Source organism: Neovison vison, chromosome 6 (assembly GCF_020171115.1).
Source record: "Neovison vison isolate M4711 chromosome 6, ASM_NN_V1, whole genome shotgun sequence".
Taxonomy (NCBI): Eukaryota; Metazoa; Chordata; class Mammalia; order Carnivora; family Mustelidae; genus Neogale; species Neogale vison.
The window spans coordinates 162,656,788-162,675,796 of NC_058096.1; the positions used below are offsets into that span (position 1 = coordinate 162,656,788).

General features: G+C 38.5%; 1 protein-coding gene across 6 annotated transcripts in view; it reads right to left on the minus strand.

Annotated features, from left to right (window-relative positions):
* The window catches only part of ANO10 (anoctamin 10), a 247,735-nt gene that overhangs the window by 161,686 nt on the left and 67,040 nt on the right, over window positions 1-19,009 (minus strand). For all 6 annotated transcript variants that reach the window (XM_044252830.1, XM_044252829.1, XM_044252826.1 and 3 more), the window contains one exon: window positions 15,959-16,087. In XM_044252830.1, coding sequence (XP_044108765.1) covers window positions 15,959-16,087 — 129 coding nt within the window. The remainder of the gene's footprint in view (window positions 1-15,958; window positions 16,088-19,009) is intronic.

Consider the following 19,009-nt stretch of genomic DNA (forward strand, 5'->3'; position numbering starts at 1 on the left):
ATGCATGGAACTGGAGATTTATGCTGAGTGAAATAAGTCAGAGAAAAAGAATTATCATATGGTTTCACTTAACTGTGGAACATAAGGAATAGCATGGAGGACATTAGAAGAAGGAAGGGAAAAATGAAGAGGGGGAATCAGAGTGGGAGATGAACCATGAGAGACTATGGCCTCTGGGAAACAAACTGAGGGTTTTGGGCGGGGAGATGGGTGAGCCCAGTGATGGGTACTAAAGAGGGCACAGATTGCATGGAGCACGGGGTGTTATGCACAAACAATGAATCGGGCAACACTACATCAAAAACCAATGAGTTACTGCATAATAATTAACAACATAGTAAGAAAAATTATAAAAGAAGAAAATGGTAACAGGTCTAGAAGATGAGATGACTGGCCCAGGGCCATGGTGCACTAAGGAGCAGGAGAGGGACAGAATCTCCACACTCTGAAGTACCCATATGTATTCATACACACAGATGTAAATACGAATTAACAGAGGGAGTAAGAGAGCATTCATGCGGCAAAAGGTTCGAAATGAGTAAATCCTAATATAGGAATTACCTGTATTATGAGTTTCAGCTTTTCTGAAACCATTTTTAAAGAATAGAAAAATAGGGACACCTGGGTGGATCAGTCAGTTAAGTGCCCAACTCTTGATTTCGGCTCATGTCATGATCTCATGGTCCTGAGATCAAGCCTCTCGTTGGGCTCCCCACTCAGGGTGGAGCCTGCTTCAGATTTTCTCTCTCCCTCTGCCCCCCACCAACTCATGCTCTACCTCTCTCTCTAAATAAATAAATAAATAGTTAAGATCATAAGTAAGTTAAGTAAGTAATAAATAAATAATAGAAAAATAAACCCTGTGAGTCAGGGCATAAAAGAACTCAAAGGGCTCTGTCCATTCTCAAAAGACACCTTGGTCATTACAAGCAGGTAAGCATCAATTCTGTTTCTAGGCAGCTCTTGGCGAGGGTGGAAATCACATAACATGCCCCCCCCTTTTTTCTTAAGAAACTGCAATTAAGCGATATGTTTAAAACTACCAGTTAAACATGGCTGGTGCAAATTAGCTTGCTAGGCACCAGGACCTGAGCATTAGAAATGCAGTATAACTTCTAGGGTGAATAGTTAATTCACCTTCACCTGAGGAAAAAAGTAGCGTTTAGTAGGTGAATGGTCCACATTCAGAATGTATGACTGCTTCATCTTGCCAAGTTTAGAATTTAAAAAGAACTGTGAATGTATTTAATACTAAAATAGCAGATTACCAACATATGATATTTAGAAAATTTAGGTCATTTCTATTTTTTAGGAACTGGGAGTTCTCGTGCGATTCCTCATTTCCTCATTTAATGAAGTGATCCTTTGCAAAACAAACAAACAGACAAAAACAAAAACAAACCAGTAGTGATCCTTTGTTTGATCCAAGAAGTAAATGAAATTTGCCTCAAAAGTGAGGATAATGATTATTATTTAAAAGGAATTATTTGGGTGATGACTTAATCTTGTGGGCTGTACTTGTGGGCATAAGACTGCCATTATTTGGCTATTTTTAATCTAGAAATAGAATTTTCACATATTTTCATACATTGGTAGGCTATTCTTTTGATCAGCCCATTATTTTGTAACATTTTACCAATAAAAGTAGTGTTCAAGTGTCCTTAGTTTTTAAAGTAAACACTAGATGGCAGTAATTACACAAAAGTTGTGACATATGACCTGGTGCTTACCAGCAAACATTTCTGACCATTTTTGCCTTTTACTGAATTTTACACTGCACTATGTGAAGCTTTAAAAAAAAACAAAACTAAACTAACCTGAAGAATCAAAAATTAAATAAAAGCTAAAGTTTCTTGCCTTTAAAAGTCTGAACAAGAAAAGCTTCATCCACAATTAAAATTGTGAGAATACTCTCAACACCAGCTTTATAAAATTGTTACATGTTCTAAGTTTCTTTTGTCTTGTTAACAAATTCTAAACACATAAACATGTTTTAGATGTTACTTCATTTGGAGAAAATAACTAAAATAAGATCTCTTAAACTGCTGTTTCCATCAAGATGCTAAAAATTTACATAAGAACTTACTTTATTTATGGCGTATTTTTTTGGGTAATTCAAAATTCTATTGAAATAGGAAAAATTTTTCAATAGAAAAAATTCTATTGAAATTTCTATTCTTTTAGAGATTATGAATGAATATACATAAGTATAGCATGCTATTAATTTAATGTCCTACAGACAAAACGTTTTTTAAAACTTAATAATTAAGGATGAGGGGACAGAAGGCAAGCTGAGGACAAAGCACAAGCTGATACCCCACAACCCCCTTCCCCCCAACATGGGATTTACATGATATCCCTCGGGCACTCCTGGCTGCCCTAAAGCTAAGGAAAGGAAAAAGAAATAGTTAACTTACAGAGATCACAATCCTGCAAGACAGGAGTCTCCCTCAGCTTACAAATATTTTAGAGAGCTACAAGAACAAAGCATTTCTTTCAATAACCTAGCTTCCAGAAGAAATTGTAGATACAATCAAATGTCCTTATAACCTGCAGCCCATTGCCAGATACCTGAAGCAGGCAGAGTGTGATGTTCCTCCAGGAATCTCCCAACTGTCTTCATGTTAATGCCTTGTCAGCGGGAAAAAAAACCTTAACTCAACAATGGCATAACCACCGGTATCCTAGGAGTCTATTTTAACATGTAAAAATCCTTTGAGACCTCCCTTTTCCTTATCTCCCCCAATATAATGTAATCAATACAATCAGCCACCCCTCACATTCCTGGGGCAGCAGCTCTTTCTGCCTACGGGTCCTGTCCCTGTGCTTTAATAAACCACCATTTTGCACTAAAGATGTCTCAAGAATTCTTTCTTGGTCATAGGCTCCAGAATGCACCCCACAGAACCTCATCTATATTCTAAAACCTTTATCAATTAATACTGATACTTTACCTTGAGTCTGGGGGAAAAAAAAACCCATGTAATTAAATATAATTTTAACATTTTACTTCCTTATTTGAAATTGAAAGATCAATTTCTTAGATTACAAAGATTACAGATTTCAAAGATTCTTAGATTTCAAAGATTACAGATCAAAAGGAAAAATCTTATATACAGAAACATGTTAACTTGACCCATGGATGGTTTTAGGAATCTTCTATAACATTCTGAATTAGAATTTCAGTATGATTTTACAAACTTGCATGGTAAGAAACCAAAAAAGTATGCTTTCTAATTTATATTAAACTTTCTACTTTTTGGATTCATTACAAGACCAGATGGCATTCAGCTCAGGTCTTAGCAACACTAAAATAAAACTAGCTAACTTACTAATTTCTTGGTTACTTCTAACAGTTTCTCTGAGCTAGATTTTGTTCTAACACAAAAAATTTTCAATTTAGAAAACAAAGCTGGGGTCCTTGCAATAGGAAGAATGTCAATAAAATAAAAACAAATAAACCTTCAAAGATACCACTGTGGCAGAAAGGGAAGACATTTTAATATGAATCTGTGCCAATGTAAACCCAGCTTTTAATCAATAGTTTTTAAAAAATCAGTAAGTAGCTTCAGTTACTACAAGCACATTAAAACAAACACATACCCGACAGCCGAAACAATCTTTTACAGCCTCGAAAAAGAACAAAGTAGGGAGTCTCACACTTCCTGATATGAAAACCTACTACAAAGCTACAGTAAGAAAAGCAGTATGGTAACTGACATAAAGATAGATATATACTCATCACCAAATTCATCACGTTGTATACATTAAATATGTACAGCATTTCGTATGTCAATCACACATCAATAAAGTCGTTAAAAAAAAGACAGACATATAGATAGACCAATGAAACTGAATAGAGTCAAGAAATAAACTACCTAACATATATGGTCAAATGATTTCAACAAGGGTGCCAATACCAGTTACTGGGGAATGGAGAGTCTTTTCTACATGATGCTAGAAGCACTGAATATCCACATGCAAAAGAATGAATTTGGACACGTACAGCACATACAAAAATCAACTTAAAATGGATCAAACACCTAAACTTAAGGCCTAAAACTATAAAACTCCTGGAAAAAAACATAGGGCAAAAGCTTCATGACATTAGATCTGGCAATGATTTCTTGGATATGATACTAATGCACAGGCAAAAAAAGGAAAAGGTAGAAAAATTAGACTTCTGTACAACAAGAGGTAGTAACGGGAGCAAAGAGGTAATCCACAGAATGGGAGAAAATATCTGCAAGTCACACATCTAATAAGGGATTAATACCCAGAATAAAGAACTCCTACCAAAAAACAAACAGCACAAAAAATAAATAAATAAATAAATAATAATAAATTAAAAAAAAAAGCACAATTTAAAAATAGGCAAAGAACTTGAACATATACCTAAAAAGGATATACATATGGCCAAAACCAACATGAAAAGATGTTTAATTTCACTGATTATCAGGGAAATCAAAACTATAATAAGATACTACATTATACACATTAGGGTACCTATTAACTTAAAAGAAAACAACAAAAAGAAGCAGCATAAAATCACAAGTGTTGACAAGGATGTAGAGAAATTGGAATGCAATTCCCACATTGCTGATGGGAATGCAAAATGGTGTCGCTGCTATGGAAAATGGCACAGTTAATTTCCTCAAAAAATTCCACATAGAGGGGGAGGAGTCAAGATGGTGGAGAAGTAGCAGGCTGAGACTACTTCAGCTAGCAGGAGATCAGCTAGAGAGCTTATCTAAAGATTGCAAACACCTGCAAATCCATCGGCAGATCGAAGAGAAGAAGAACAGCAATTCTGGAAACAGAAAAACAACCACTTTCTGAAAGGTAGGACTGGCAGAGAAGTGAATCCAAAGCGACGGGAAGATAGACCCTGGGGGAGGGGCTGCTCCCGGCAAGCGGCGGAGCAACGGAGCACAAAATCAGGACTTTTAAGTCTGTTCCGCTGAGGGACATCGCTCCAGAGGCTAAACCGGGGCGAAGCCCAAGCGGGGTCAGCGTGGCCTCAGGTCCCGCAGGGTCACAGAAGGATCGTGGGTGTCTGAGTGTCGCAGAGCTTGCGGGTATTGGAACGGGAAAGCCGGCTACAGAGACAGAGCCGACAGTAAGCTTGCAGCTCGGGGTTACCTTGAACGGGCCGCAGGCTCGGTGAGCTCGGAGCGCGGCCGGAGGTCAGGCGGACGGGAGTTACTGGGTGCTGTTCTCTGAGGGAGCACTGAGAAGTGAGTCCCCGGGCTCTCGGCTTCTCCGGGCCAGAGACCAGGAGGCTGCCATTTGTATTCCCGTTCTCCTGAACTACACGGAAAGCACTCAGGGAACAAAAGCTCCTGAAAGCAAACCCGAGCAGATTACTCAGCCCGACCCCTGGTAAGGGCGGTGCAGTCCCGCCTGGGGCAAAGACACTTGAGAATCACTACACCAGGCCCCTCCCCCAGAAGATCAACAAGAAATCCAGCCAAGACCAAGTTCACCCACCAAGGAGTGCGGTTTCAATACCAAGGAGAGCAGCAGAATTCCAGAGGAGGAGAAAGCAAAGCATGGAACTCATGGCTTTCTCCCTGTGATTTTTTTAGTCTTGCAGTTCATTTAATTTTTTTCCTTTTCCTTTTCTTTTCTCTTCTGCTAAATTTTTTTTAAACTTATACCCTTTTCTTTTTTAACGTTTTTTAAGTAGTTTATCTAATATATATACTTTTTCTTTTTTATATTTTTCTTTATTCGTTTTCTTTTTTTAATTCTTTTCTTTTCTATTTTTTTCCTTTTCTTTCTTTCTTTTTGAACCTCTTTTTATCCCCTTTCTCCCCCCTCACGATTTGGGATCTCTTCTGATTTGGTTAAAGCATATTTTCCTGGGGTTGTTGCCACCCTTTTAGTATTTTACTTGCTCCTTCATATACTCTTATCTGGACAAAATGACAAGGCGGAAAAATTCACCACAAAAAAAAAGAACAAGAGGCAGTACCGAAGGCTAGGGACCTAATCAATACGGACATTGGTAATATGTCAGATCTAGAGTTCAGAATGACAATTCTCAAGGTTCTAGCCAGGCTCGAAAAAGGCATGGAAGATATAAGAGAAACCCTCTTGGGAGATATAAAAGCCCTTTCTGGAGAAATAAAAGAACTAAAATCTAACCAAATTGAAATAAAAAAAGCTATTAATGAGGTGCAATCAAAAATGGAGTCTCTCACTGCTAGGATAAATGAGGCAGAAGAACGAATTAGCGATATAGAAGACCAAATGACAGAGAATAAAGAAGCTGAGCAAAAGAGGGACAAACAGCTACTGGACCACGGGGGGAGAATTCGAGAGATAAGTGACACCATAAGACGAAACAAAATTAGAATAATTGGGATTCCAGAAGAAGAAGAAAGACAGAGGGGAGCAGAAGGTATACTGGAGAGAATTATTGGGGAGAAATCCCCAATATGGCAATGGGAACGAGCATCAAAATTCAGGAGGTTCAGAGAACGCCCCTCAAATTCAATAAGAATAGGCCCATACCACGTCACCTAATAGTAAAATTTACAAGTCTTAGTGACAAAGAGAAAATCCTGAAAGCAGCCCGGGAAAAGAAGTCTGTAACATACAATGGTAAAAATATTAGATTGGCAGCTGACTTATCCACAGAGACCTGGCAGGCCAGAAAGAGCTGGCATGATATTTTCAGAGCACTAAACGAGAAAAACATGCAGCCAAGAATACTATATCCAGCTAGGCTATCATTGAAAATAGAAGGAGAGATTAAAAGCTTCCAGAACAAACAAAAACTGAAAGAATTTGCAAACACCAAACCAGCTCTACAGGAAATACTGAAAGGGCTCCTCTAAGCAAAGAGAGAGCCTACAAGTGGTAGATCAGTAAGGAACAGAGACAATATACAGTAACAGTCACCTTACAGGCAATACAATGGCACTAAATTCATATCTCTCAATAGTTACCCTGAATGTTAATGGGCTAAATGCCCCAATCAAAAGACACAGGGCATCAGAATGGATAAAAAAACAAAACCCATCTATATGTTGCCTCCAAGAAACTCATTTTAAGTCCGAAGACACCTCCAGATTTAAAGTGAGGGGGTGGAAAAGAATTTACCATGCTAATGGACATCAGAAGAAAGCAGGAGTGGCAATCCTTATATCAGATCAATTAGATTTTAAGTCAAAGACTATAATAAGAGATGAGGAAGGACACTATATCATACTCAAAGGGTCTGTCCAACAAGAAGATCTAACAATTTTAAATATCTATGCCCCCAACGTGGGAGCAGCCAACTATATAAACCAATTAATAACAAAATCAAAGAAACACATCAACAATAATACAATAATAGTAGGGGAGTTTAACACTCCCCTCACTGAAATGGACAGATCATCCAAGCAAAAGATCTGCAAGGAAATAAAGGCCTTAAACGACACACTAGACCAGATGGACATCACAGATATATTTAGAACATTTCATCCCAAAGCAACAGAATACACATTCCTCTCTAGTGCACATGGAACATTCTCCAGAATAGATCACATCCTCGGTCCTAAATCAGGACTCAACCGGTATCAAAAGATTGGGATCATTCCCTGCATATTTTCAGACCACAATGCTCTGAAACTAGAACTCAACCACAAGAGGAAGTTTGGAAAGAACACAAATACATGGAGACTAAATAGCATCCTTCTAAAAAATGAATGGGTCAACCGGGAATTTAAAGAATTGAAAAAAAAATCATGGAAACAAATGATAATGAAAATACAACGGTTCAAAATCTGTGGGACACAACAAAAGCAGTCCTGAGAGGAAAATATATAGCGGTACAAGCCTTTCTCAAGAAACAAGAAAGGTCTCAGGTACACAACCTAACCCTACACCTAAAGGAGCTGGAGAAAGAACAAGAAAGAAACCCTAAGCCCAGCAGGAGAAGAGAAATAAAGATCAGCACAGAAATCAATGAAATAGAAACCAAAAAAACAATAGAGCAAATCAACGAAACTAGGAGCTGGTTCTTTGAAAGAATTAATAAAGTTGATAAACCCCTGGCCAGACTTATCAAAAAGAAAAGAGAAAGGACCCAAATAAATAAAATCATGAATGAAAGAGGAGAGATCACAACTAACACCAAAGAAATACAAACTATTATAAGAACATACTATGAGCAACTCTACACCAACAAATTTGACAATCTGGAAGAAATGGATGCATTCTTAGAAACATATAAACTACCACAACTGAACCAGGAAGAAATAGAAAGCCTGAACAGACCCATAACCAGTAAGGAGATTGAAACAGTCATTAAAAATCTCCAAACAAACAAAAGCCCAGGGCCAGATGGCTTCCCGGGGGAATTCTACCAAACATTTTAAAGAAGAACTAATTCCTATTCTCCTGAAACTGTTCCATAAAATAGAAATGGAAGGAAAACTTCCAAACTCATTTTATGAGGCCAGCATCACCTTGATCCCAAAACCAGATAAGGATCCCATCAAAAAAGAGAGCTATAGACCAATATCCTTGATGAACACAGATGCGAAAATTCTCACCAAAATACTAGCCAATAGGAATCAACAGTACATTAAAAGGATTATTCAGGGACGCCTGGGTGGCTCAGTTGGTTAAGCAGCTGCCTTCGGCTCAGGTCATGATCCCAGCGTCCTGGGATCGAGTCCCACGTCGGGCTCCTTGCTCGGCGGGGAGCCTGCTTCTCCCTCTGCCTCTGCTTCTGCCTGCCATACTGTCTGCCTGTGCTCGCTCTCTCCCTCTCTCTCTGATAAATAAATAAAATCTTAAAAAAAAAAAAAAAGGATTATCCCACGACCAAGTGGGATTTATTCCAGGGTTGCAAGGTTGGTTCAACATCCGCAAATCAGTCAATGTGATAAAAACACATCAATAAAAGAAAGAACAAGAACCATATGATACTCTCAATAGATGCTGAAAAAGCATTTGACAATGTACAGCATCCCTTCCTGATCAAAACTCTTCAAAGTATAGGGATAGAGGACGCATACCTCAATATCATCAAAGCAATCTGTGAAAAACCCACTGCAAATATCATTCTCAATGGAGAAAAACTGAAAGGTTTTCCACTAAGGTCAGGAACATGGCAGGGATGTCCATTATCACCACTGCTATTCAACATAGTACTACAAGTGCTAGCCTCAGCAATCAGACAACAAAAGGAAATTAAAGGAATCCAAATTGGCAAAGAAGAAGTTAAATCATCACTCTTCGCAGATGATATGATACTATATGTGGAAAACCCAAAAGACTCCACTCCAAAACTGCTAGAACTTGTATAGGAATTCAGTAAAGTGTAAGGATATAAAGTCAATGCACAGAAATCAGTTGCATTTCTCTACACCAACAACAAGACAGAAGAAAGAGAAATTAAGGAGTCAATCCCATTTACAATTGCACCCCAAACCATAAGATACCTAGGAATAAACCTAACCAAAGAGGCTAAGAATCTATACTCAGAAAACTATAAAGTACTCATGAAAGAAATTGAGGAAGATACAAAGAAATGGAAAAATGTTCCATGCTCCTGGATTGGAAGAATAAATATTGTGAAAATGTTTATACTACCTAAAGCAATCTATACATTTAATGCAATTCCTATCAAAGTACCATCCATCTTTTTCAAAGAAATGGAACAAATAATCCTAAAATTTATATGGAACCAGAAAAGACCTCGAATAGCCAAAGGGATATTGAAAAAGAAAGCCAACGTTGGTGGCATCACAATTCCGGACTTCAAGCTCTATTACAAAGCTGTCATCATCAAGACAGCATGGTACTGGCACAAAAACAGACACATAGATCAATGGAACAGAATAGAGAGCCCAGAAATAGACCCTCAACTCTATGGTCAACTAATCTTCGACAAAGCAGGAAAGAATGTCCAATGGAAAAAAGACAGCCTCTTCAATAAATGGTGTTGGGAAAATTGGACAGCCACATGCAGAAAAATGAAATTGGACCATTTCCTTACACCACACACAAAAATAGACTCAAAATGGATGAAGGACCTCAATGTGAGAAAGGAATCCATCAAAATCCTTGAGGAGAACGCAGGCAGCAACCTCTTCGACCTCAGCCACAGCAACATCTTCCTAGGAACATCGCCAAAGGCAAGGGAAGCAAGGGCATAAATGAACTATTGGGATTTCATCGAGATCAAAAGCTTTTGCACAGCAAAGGAAACAGTTAACAAAATCAAAAGACAACTGACAGAATGGGAGAAGATATTTGCAAACAACATATCAGATAAAGGACTAGTGTCCAAAATCTTTAAAGAACTTAGCAAACTCAACACCCAAAGAACAAATAATCCAATCAAGAAATGGGCAGAGGGCATGAACAGACATTTCTGCAAAGAAGACATCCAGATGGCCAACAGACACATGAAAAAGTGCTCCCCATCACTCGGCATCAGGGAAATACAAATCAAAACCACAATGAGATATCACCTCACACCAGTCAGAATGGCTAAAATCAACAAGTCAGGAAATGACAGATGCTGGCGAGGATACGGAGAAAGGGGAACCCTCCTACACTGTTGGTGGGAATGCAAGCTGGTGCAACCACTCTGGAAAACAGCATGGAGGTTCCTCAAAATGTTGAAAATAGAACTGTCCTATGACCCAGCAATTGCACTACTGGGTATTTACCCTAAAGATACAAACGTAGTGATCCAAAGGGGCACGTGCACCCGAATGTTTATAGCAGCAATGTCCACAATAGCCAAACTATGGAAAGAACCTAGATGTCCATCAGCAGATGAATGGATCAAGAAGATGTGGTATATATACACAATGGAATACTATGCAGCCATCAAAAGAAACGAAATCTTGCCATTTGCGACAACATGGATGGAACTAGAGCGTATCATGCTTAGCGACATAAGTCAAGCAGAGAAAGACAACTACCATATGATCTCCCTGATATGAGGAAGTGGTGATGCAACATGGGGGCTTAAGTGGGTAGGTGAAGAATAAATGAAACAAGATGGGACTGGGAGGGAGACAAACCATAAGTGACTCTTAATCTCACAAAACAAACTGTGGGTTACTGGGGGGAGGGGGGTTGGGAGAAGGGGGGTGGGGTTATGGACATTGGGGAGGGTATGTGCTTTGGTGAGTGCTGTGAAGTGTGTAAACCTGGCGATTCACAGACCTGTACCCCTGGGGATAAAAATATATGTTTATAAAAAATAAAAAATTTTTTAAAAAAATTCCACATAGAATTACCATATATCCAGTAATTCTGTTTCTGGCTATATACTCAAAAGAAGTAAAGCAGAGACTCAAACAGATTATTTATATACCCATGTTCACAGTGGCATTATTCATGATAGCTGAAATGTAGAAGCAATATGAATGCCCATCGATTGCTGCCTGGATAAATAAAATGTGGTATATACATAATTGGAATATCACTCATTCTTAAAAAGGAAGGAAATTCTGACATATGCTACAATATGAATGAACCTTAAAGACCTTATGCCAAGGGAAATAACCCAGACACAAAAGGACAAATATGGGGTGATTCCGTTATAGGCGATTCCTGGTGTAATCAAATTCATAGAAACAAAAGTAGAATGGGGGTGGGGAGGGGAGTTAGTGTTTAAGAGATACAGAATTTCAGTCAATGCCTTTAACTGTACACTTAAAATTGGTTAAGAGGATAAATTTCATATTATGTGTTTTTTATCACAGTTAAAAAATTTTAAAGAGGTTACAGTGCTAAATTTATGTTATGTTTACTTTATCACAATAAAAAAATGAAAAGAGTAGTATACATTTAGTTACCACCTCTTCATCCCCCCTTACCTTTACCTCTGGGTGATCTCAATATTAGTAATGATCTCTATATTAATAATTGTTGATAACATTCTAATGAGTTATCTTATTAAAAAAAAATACATACCAAAATGATCACTTTTATCTTATAAGGATTTAATCTTGGTAACCCAGGGAAATACTTCTTGTCTAGAGGTCTAAGTCTAGTTGGTAATGAAATGGCCTAAAACATTGCTGGCATTCTGGCCTCTGTGGATTAATTTTAAGCTGAAAACTATCTTTCTTCTAAGTCATGACTGACTCTAACTCAGCCTGGGCTGCGCTTTTATCTCCCACCCTCTGGATGCCGGGTATCCTTAACTTAGGAGTAGGTTACAGAATTCAGAGTGAGAAGTCTCTACTAGCATGGAAGAAACTGCCTTTTAAACTTCTCTGGAAAATCAGGATTCACTCACACCCAAGCCTTCCCAAAATATGTGACAGGAGGCCCCAGACCTCATCGAAGGGAGAAGATAAAGCCAGCTAAGGGTCTCCTGTCTTCTCTTGCTCTCCATGATTATCCTCTTCCATGTTGCCATTGACCATTCACTTGGCACATCATTCATACTTCCTAGCTGCATCTCTAGTAGATGAATGTAACCAGTCTGTACATGGGGATATGCACACCTGTGTATGTCTATGTGTCATACTTCCTAGCTGCATCTCTAGTAGATGAATTTAATCAGTCTGCACACAGAGATATGCACACGTGTGTGTGTGTCTGTGTGGTCAAAAAGTGCACATCTTCTCAGCTACATTAAGAAGCAGAGTTCTTGAGGACAGACACAGAAAGACAGTTTTGTCTTTCCTTAGCACCAGATTCAGTGTCATATACATGTAAGTTTTATATACTGAGTATAATTTAATTAAGGAATAAAAAAATGAGCACTTGCCACCTTGTGTTCTCTAAATAGAACTTAGAAGAAAATGTTAGACACAAATATAGTCATAAATTCTGAATATAAATTAATCAAAAGAATAATATCCATTTTTTCCTTTTTAAATAAAAAAAGAAGTGCCCATTTCCCTTTCTAATAGCTTAATGTATTAATTCCACATTCATGTCAACACAGAAATGCCTACCTACCATGTTTTAGTTACTATTCTAGCTAGTAGTCTGATTTAGTCGATAGAAAAGTAGACACCATCCCTGCTCTTCTGAGGCTGACAGTGCACAGGGAGAAACAGACATTACATAAACACGCCTACCAGGAAATGCCAGGCATATAAGTGGGATAATCACCATGAGGGAAGACAATTAAGGCTTCATGAGAGACTAACAGAAGAGATCCAGAAGAGATGGAGAGATCAGAAAAGGCTGGGAGCCCAGTGACATCTGAGCTGAGACCTAAGGAATAAAAGTATGCTAGCTAAGCCCAAAGAAAGGACTTCATAAGGGCAAAGGTCCTAAGCCAAAGAGGGAAAAAAAAAGGAATAAAAAAGAGAGGACTTCTACTTCTGGGCAGGTAGAATAGAAGTACTCTTCACTACTCCTCCTGCTAAGTACAACTAAAAGCCACTGACAGTATACATAAAAAAAACCTAAGAAAACTCTGAAGGGTAGAAAGAAGAAAACAGACTCACCAGGGACCCCAGGACCCTAAGGAGCAACATGGTGGTGAGTTCCCAGGGATCCCTCTTTACCTCGTATGCGTCAGACTAAGGGCTGAGGAAGCAGAACCAGAAATGCCAATGGACACAAACAAAAATCAACCAGAAAAGCCTGCTCTCCAGCCAAAGGCCAGCACAGGGGAGGCCTAGCAAGACCAAACTTTTGGACACTCTAGACTAATGCGGCAGAAATCCCAGGGCCCCATCCCCTGCACACCAGCAAATCCCTCGGGGAGCGCCGGCTGCAAGAACAGCCCCAGAGGCCAGGGAGTCTCCCAAATTAAGTGAGAAGAGCCAGGCCCTGGCTAGCCAATGCTAAGACATCATCAAACACAAAAGAAAGCAGTGGCAATGGCAATATACACAACACTGGACTGGCCAGAAATCTAGAGAAAGTGAAGGCAAAATCAAGAGGTGGGCAGTGAACACATCCAGCATTGCTCAGAAGCTGGCAATGCAACACCCAGATCTGGTTTAAGGCAGAGGTCTGCTCAAGTTTGGGGAAGAGATGGTTTTCAGGGTTTCCATTTCCTTGTCTTTCAAGACATATACTGCTCCTGCTCTGGTTCCCATTTTACCAAGAAATCTAATAAACCAATTTCACTTTAATACCAACTGTTACAGTCATTGGGAAAGGTGGTAAATTATTGGGAAAGATGGTAAATTTACCTTATGGTAAATTAACTGCCTGGCATTCTGGTTAGTCCTTTGTGAGACTCATTAGTTTTAAATGTAAGTCAGCTCCAAAAGCCTAATTAACTCTGGATGTACTGGCAAAGTTAAGGGCCATATCAAGAAGGTATGCTATGAGCCTGGGCAGCTGGCCATCCCCTAAGATACCTGTTTTGATCTCTCACACAGGTGAGAAATCAGCCTTACAAATAGCTCTCCAAAATCCTATTCAACTCTCAAAATTCAAAACATACGTACTTTTATCTGCTAGAGCCATTCCCTTTCCCTCCTACTTACTGCTCTCTAAAATCATTCTCTAAATGCACTCTGCATATAGCATCTACCATGAACACAGATTCCTATTAAATACACAGAAAGAGTAAATACAGCAAAGCACAATCTATTTCTTCAGCCACTACTGGAAATGTACAAGTTCATAGTTTCATTTCTAGTCAGCCTTCAGGCCTAAGGCCTTAGACCACTCTGTAATCCTGCTAAATTCTGTTTTAATAAATTTCCACAACTGTTCTATTTTTTAAATATCTAAAAATGAAAGGTCACAATATTCCAGACAATAATAATCACTAGCAATAAAAAAATTCCTGCAAATTCTTCCCTTTGCAATTGGTCAGTGCTGAATTTTCAAAATGTTAACAGTAAAGCCATATTGAGAAACATGATAAAATGAAAACCTAAAAAGTATACAGACAGGGGCACCTGGGTGGCTCAGTGGGTTAAGCCTCTTGCCTTCAACTAGGGTCACAGCCTCAAGGTCCTGGAATAGAGCTGCATTGGGCTCTCCGCTCAGCGGGGAGCCTGCTTCCCCCAACCGCGCACCCGCCCCCCCTGCCCTGCCGCCTGCCTCTCTGCCTACTTGTGACCTCTCTGTCAAATAAATAAATAAAATTAAAAAAAAAAAAAAAGTACCCAGACAGACCACGTGTACTTTGTATGTGAAATTATGAGTCTTCTTACTATATGTTACATTTTGGTGTTTTAGAGTTTCATAATGAATTTCACACCTATTGCTAATGAGATTTAAATTGTTAATCAAAAAGCATTTCTTACAATTTCCAATTTCTTACAATTTCTTAAATTTCCAATTTAAGAAAGTGGAAATGACAGATCCCTAGAAGAAACTTAAAAAATATTAAATCAGAAAGGACAAATACCCAACTTTTGTAGCAACATGGATGGGATTGGAAGAGATTATGCTGAGTGAAATAAGTCAAGCAGAGAGAGTCAATTATCATATAGTTTCACTTATTTGTGGAGCATAACAAATATCATGGAGGACAAGGGGTGTTAGAGAGGAGAAGGGAGTTGGGGTAAATTGGAAGGGGAGGTGAATCATGAGAGACTATGGACTTTGAAAAACAATCTGAGGGGTTTGAAGTGGCGGGGGGGTGGGATGTTGGGGTACCAGGTGGTGGGTATTATAGAGGGCACGGATTGCATGGCGCACTGGGTGTGGTGAAAAAATAATGAATACTGTTTTTCTGAAAATAAATAAATTAATTAAAAAAATATTAAATCTACAGAATTCTTTTTCAAATAGGATTTATCTACTCAGCACTGGACAGGTCAGTACAACGGCTAGAACGGTCACTTCCCCATCTGCACCATGGGGACTTTCTCATACCTGGGAAACAACCAGAAACGCACAGCCTCAAACCTCATGGCTTTCCATTACCTGATGCAGGAAATGGATATCACTAAATTGCTAGTCATTGACAGTTGGGGACATCACTGCTTTAGGTCATCTCTGTTTTAACTGAGGCATCTGATGTGGAGACTATTTAAAACAGATTTAAATTTTCACTTACCTCCACTGCTACTACAATCAAAATGAGGTCCAATTTTGACTCCGGGAAGAGGGCGTTCACTTGTGGTGACATTCCAATTAGAGCACAGTTGGTCACCACAGATATAACACTCATTGTTTCAAAAGCCAACTAAAAGGAAAAAAAAAATGTGAAATTAAAAACCACAATGACCTCTTCCATATTTCCTCATCCTTTTTTTGTATTATCTAAAATCAAAGGAAAACCCTTTCCCTTATCCTAAATATTCCAAGTACATTTTAAGCTTTTTCTCTATAATGCTGTGATTTTCTTTAAAATCAGCTTTAAAAAGCCACACTGTTACAAGGTATTTTAGATACTTATGGCTTGAGTATCCAAAGCAGTATGTTCTACCTTCCCAACTGGAGGTGGCCAGGGACCAGAAAATTTGGAATACATCCTAGAGGAGTACGCTGTTAAAGTTACTCTACTCATATCTACAGGGAACCTAAAATGGGGCCACCAGAAAAAATGTTTCACTTTCAAAAACAGTCAGGTATGATTTAAAATAGAATTTATTTTGTGACTGCCCTACTTTGACACATCACACACATCTGGTTCAACTATACCTGAGGCACCATAACAGTGATCCTTTTCTAGTGGCATTTACTTGTGGGACTTCAAGGAAAATACAGATGCCCCCACTCAGCTACTTAACAGAGTGATCCAAGGTCCCATGAGGAATCTCATGGAGCACACTACAAGTACTGTGGAAATGTTGTGACCACTGCTTGGTCACTCTTTCTTTCCTTTAATGTGTAACACGTGACTGCTACTTCATTACTTAACCACCAGGAATGGGAGATAGGCCTGTAGTTACAGAATGAAGAAGTCATGTGGGCGGGGGGCAGGGGCACCTGGGTGGCTCAGTAGGTTAAGCAAATGCCTTGGGCTCAAGTCATGATCCTGGAGTCCCAGGATCAAGTCCCAAGTTGGGCTCCCTGATAGGCAGCGAGTCTGCTTCTCCCGCTGACCTCTCACCTCTCATGCTCTCTCTTTCTCTCTCTCTCAAATAAATGAATAAAATCTTTAAAAAAAAAATCATGGGGATGAAAGGCACAGCATAGGGAATACAGTCAATGGTACTATAGTAGCAATGTATGGTGACAGATGGGCGCTAACTTGCAGTGAGCACAGCATAACATATAGCCTTATCTAATCGCTACGTTGCACACCTGAAACAAATAAAACACTATGTGTCAATTGCGTGTTACTTAAAAAGATCAGAAAAAAAGTCCCACTAATTCTAAGAAATGTAATTACTTTTAGAAACTAAAATTTTTTTTTTTAATTTAAGATTTTATTCATTCGTCAGAGAAAGAGAGGGCACAAGCAGTGGGAGCAGCAGGCAGAAGGAGAAGCAAGCTCCCCACTGAGCAAGAAGCCCGGGATCAAGACCTGAACTGAAGGCAAACGTTTAACCAAATGAGCCACCAAGGTGTCCCAGAAATTAAAATTTTAAAAGAAGCAAAATGAAACATGATTGGATCCAAACTGAATATTGTTTCATAGAGAATTTCTGCCATCTTTTATTTTAGGAATCCTTGTGTAATCTATTTTTCCATAGTTTTCTTTACAACAAACCTACTCTGGACTTTGTTTACTTTCTCTTTAAATAAAGCAAAAAGTGAAGAGTGTCCTTGCCCTCGTGTATCCCTTCCCTCCCTCACCAGCTCCTGTTCTCCCTAAAAAATGATCCCTATTATTTTCTTTTGTACCTCTCCAGACACTTTATATACAAATATAAACAAACTTGAATGTATATACCCTTAGTGTCAGGTCCCTTGCTTTTGTCACTAAATGTCTTGAAGAATATTCTATGTCAGATCTCAAAGAATGCCTTCATTCTTTGTCACAACTGCTTAAATATTTTATTGCATAGATGTACCAGAACTTATTTTACTACTTCCTTATCAGTAGGCATTAGCTGCTGTTACAAACAATGCTCCAATTAGTTATCATGTAAATACATGATTTAACAAGTGTGAAATTATGATAAATTCCTAAACATGGATTACCTGAGTCAAAGGTACCATGCATTCATAATTTTGATAAATAATGCCAAGCTGCACTCCTGTCAGTAGCATATAAGAGTGCCTGGCTTCCTTCACTTTTAATATATTTATCAAAAAATGTGATTTTTCAAATACAGCAATATTGAGTTAAATTTGTGTGATAAACTGCATTCATTGAAGGTATACACTTTATTGTTCTGATAGTTGTATTTACCTGTAAAATCACTACCACAAAATACAGAATATTTCCACTTCTCCTCAAAAGATTCCTCACGACCCTTTGTAATCCAACCTTCTCTTCAAACCTGGCCCCAAACACTAATATGCTTTTTGTCATTATGAATTAGTTTGTATGCTCTAGAATGTCATATAATTGAAGTCATATACTGTATGATTTGCATATTTTTTGGTGAAGTACTTCTTCAAATCATTATCCATGTTTTTATTGGCTGAAATGCCTCATTGAGTTTTAAGAGCTCTTAATCTGAATACAAGTCCTCTGGAAGACATATGTTTATGAATATTTTCTCCCATTCTGAGTCCTGTCCTGTTATCTTGTAATTTTAGAAGAGTAAACTTTTCCCCCCTTATCTGGAGACCTAGTTATTTCAATGCTATTAATGGATAGTCATTTCCTCTACTAAACTGAGATTTCACCATATCATATAATGCATTTCTGGACTTTTTATTCTGTTCCACTGGTGTGACTGTCCACTAATGCATATAATGAATTAATATATATTGCATATAATGACTTGAGGTCAGCTAGGGACCTCACTGGTAAACTGGAGGTATCACTGGCCTTATTATGCTACTTAGAACTTCTAGTACTATGTTCAATAAGGGTAGTGAGAGTGGATTTCCTTGCACTGTTCCTAATCTTATAAGGAAAGCATTCAGTCTTTCACCAAGAAGTATGATGCTAGCTTTAGATTTAAAAAAAAAAAATAGATGTTCCTTACCAAATTAAAGAAATACCCCCATTTCTATTTTTCTGAGTCTTCAAAAATGAATGTTG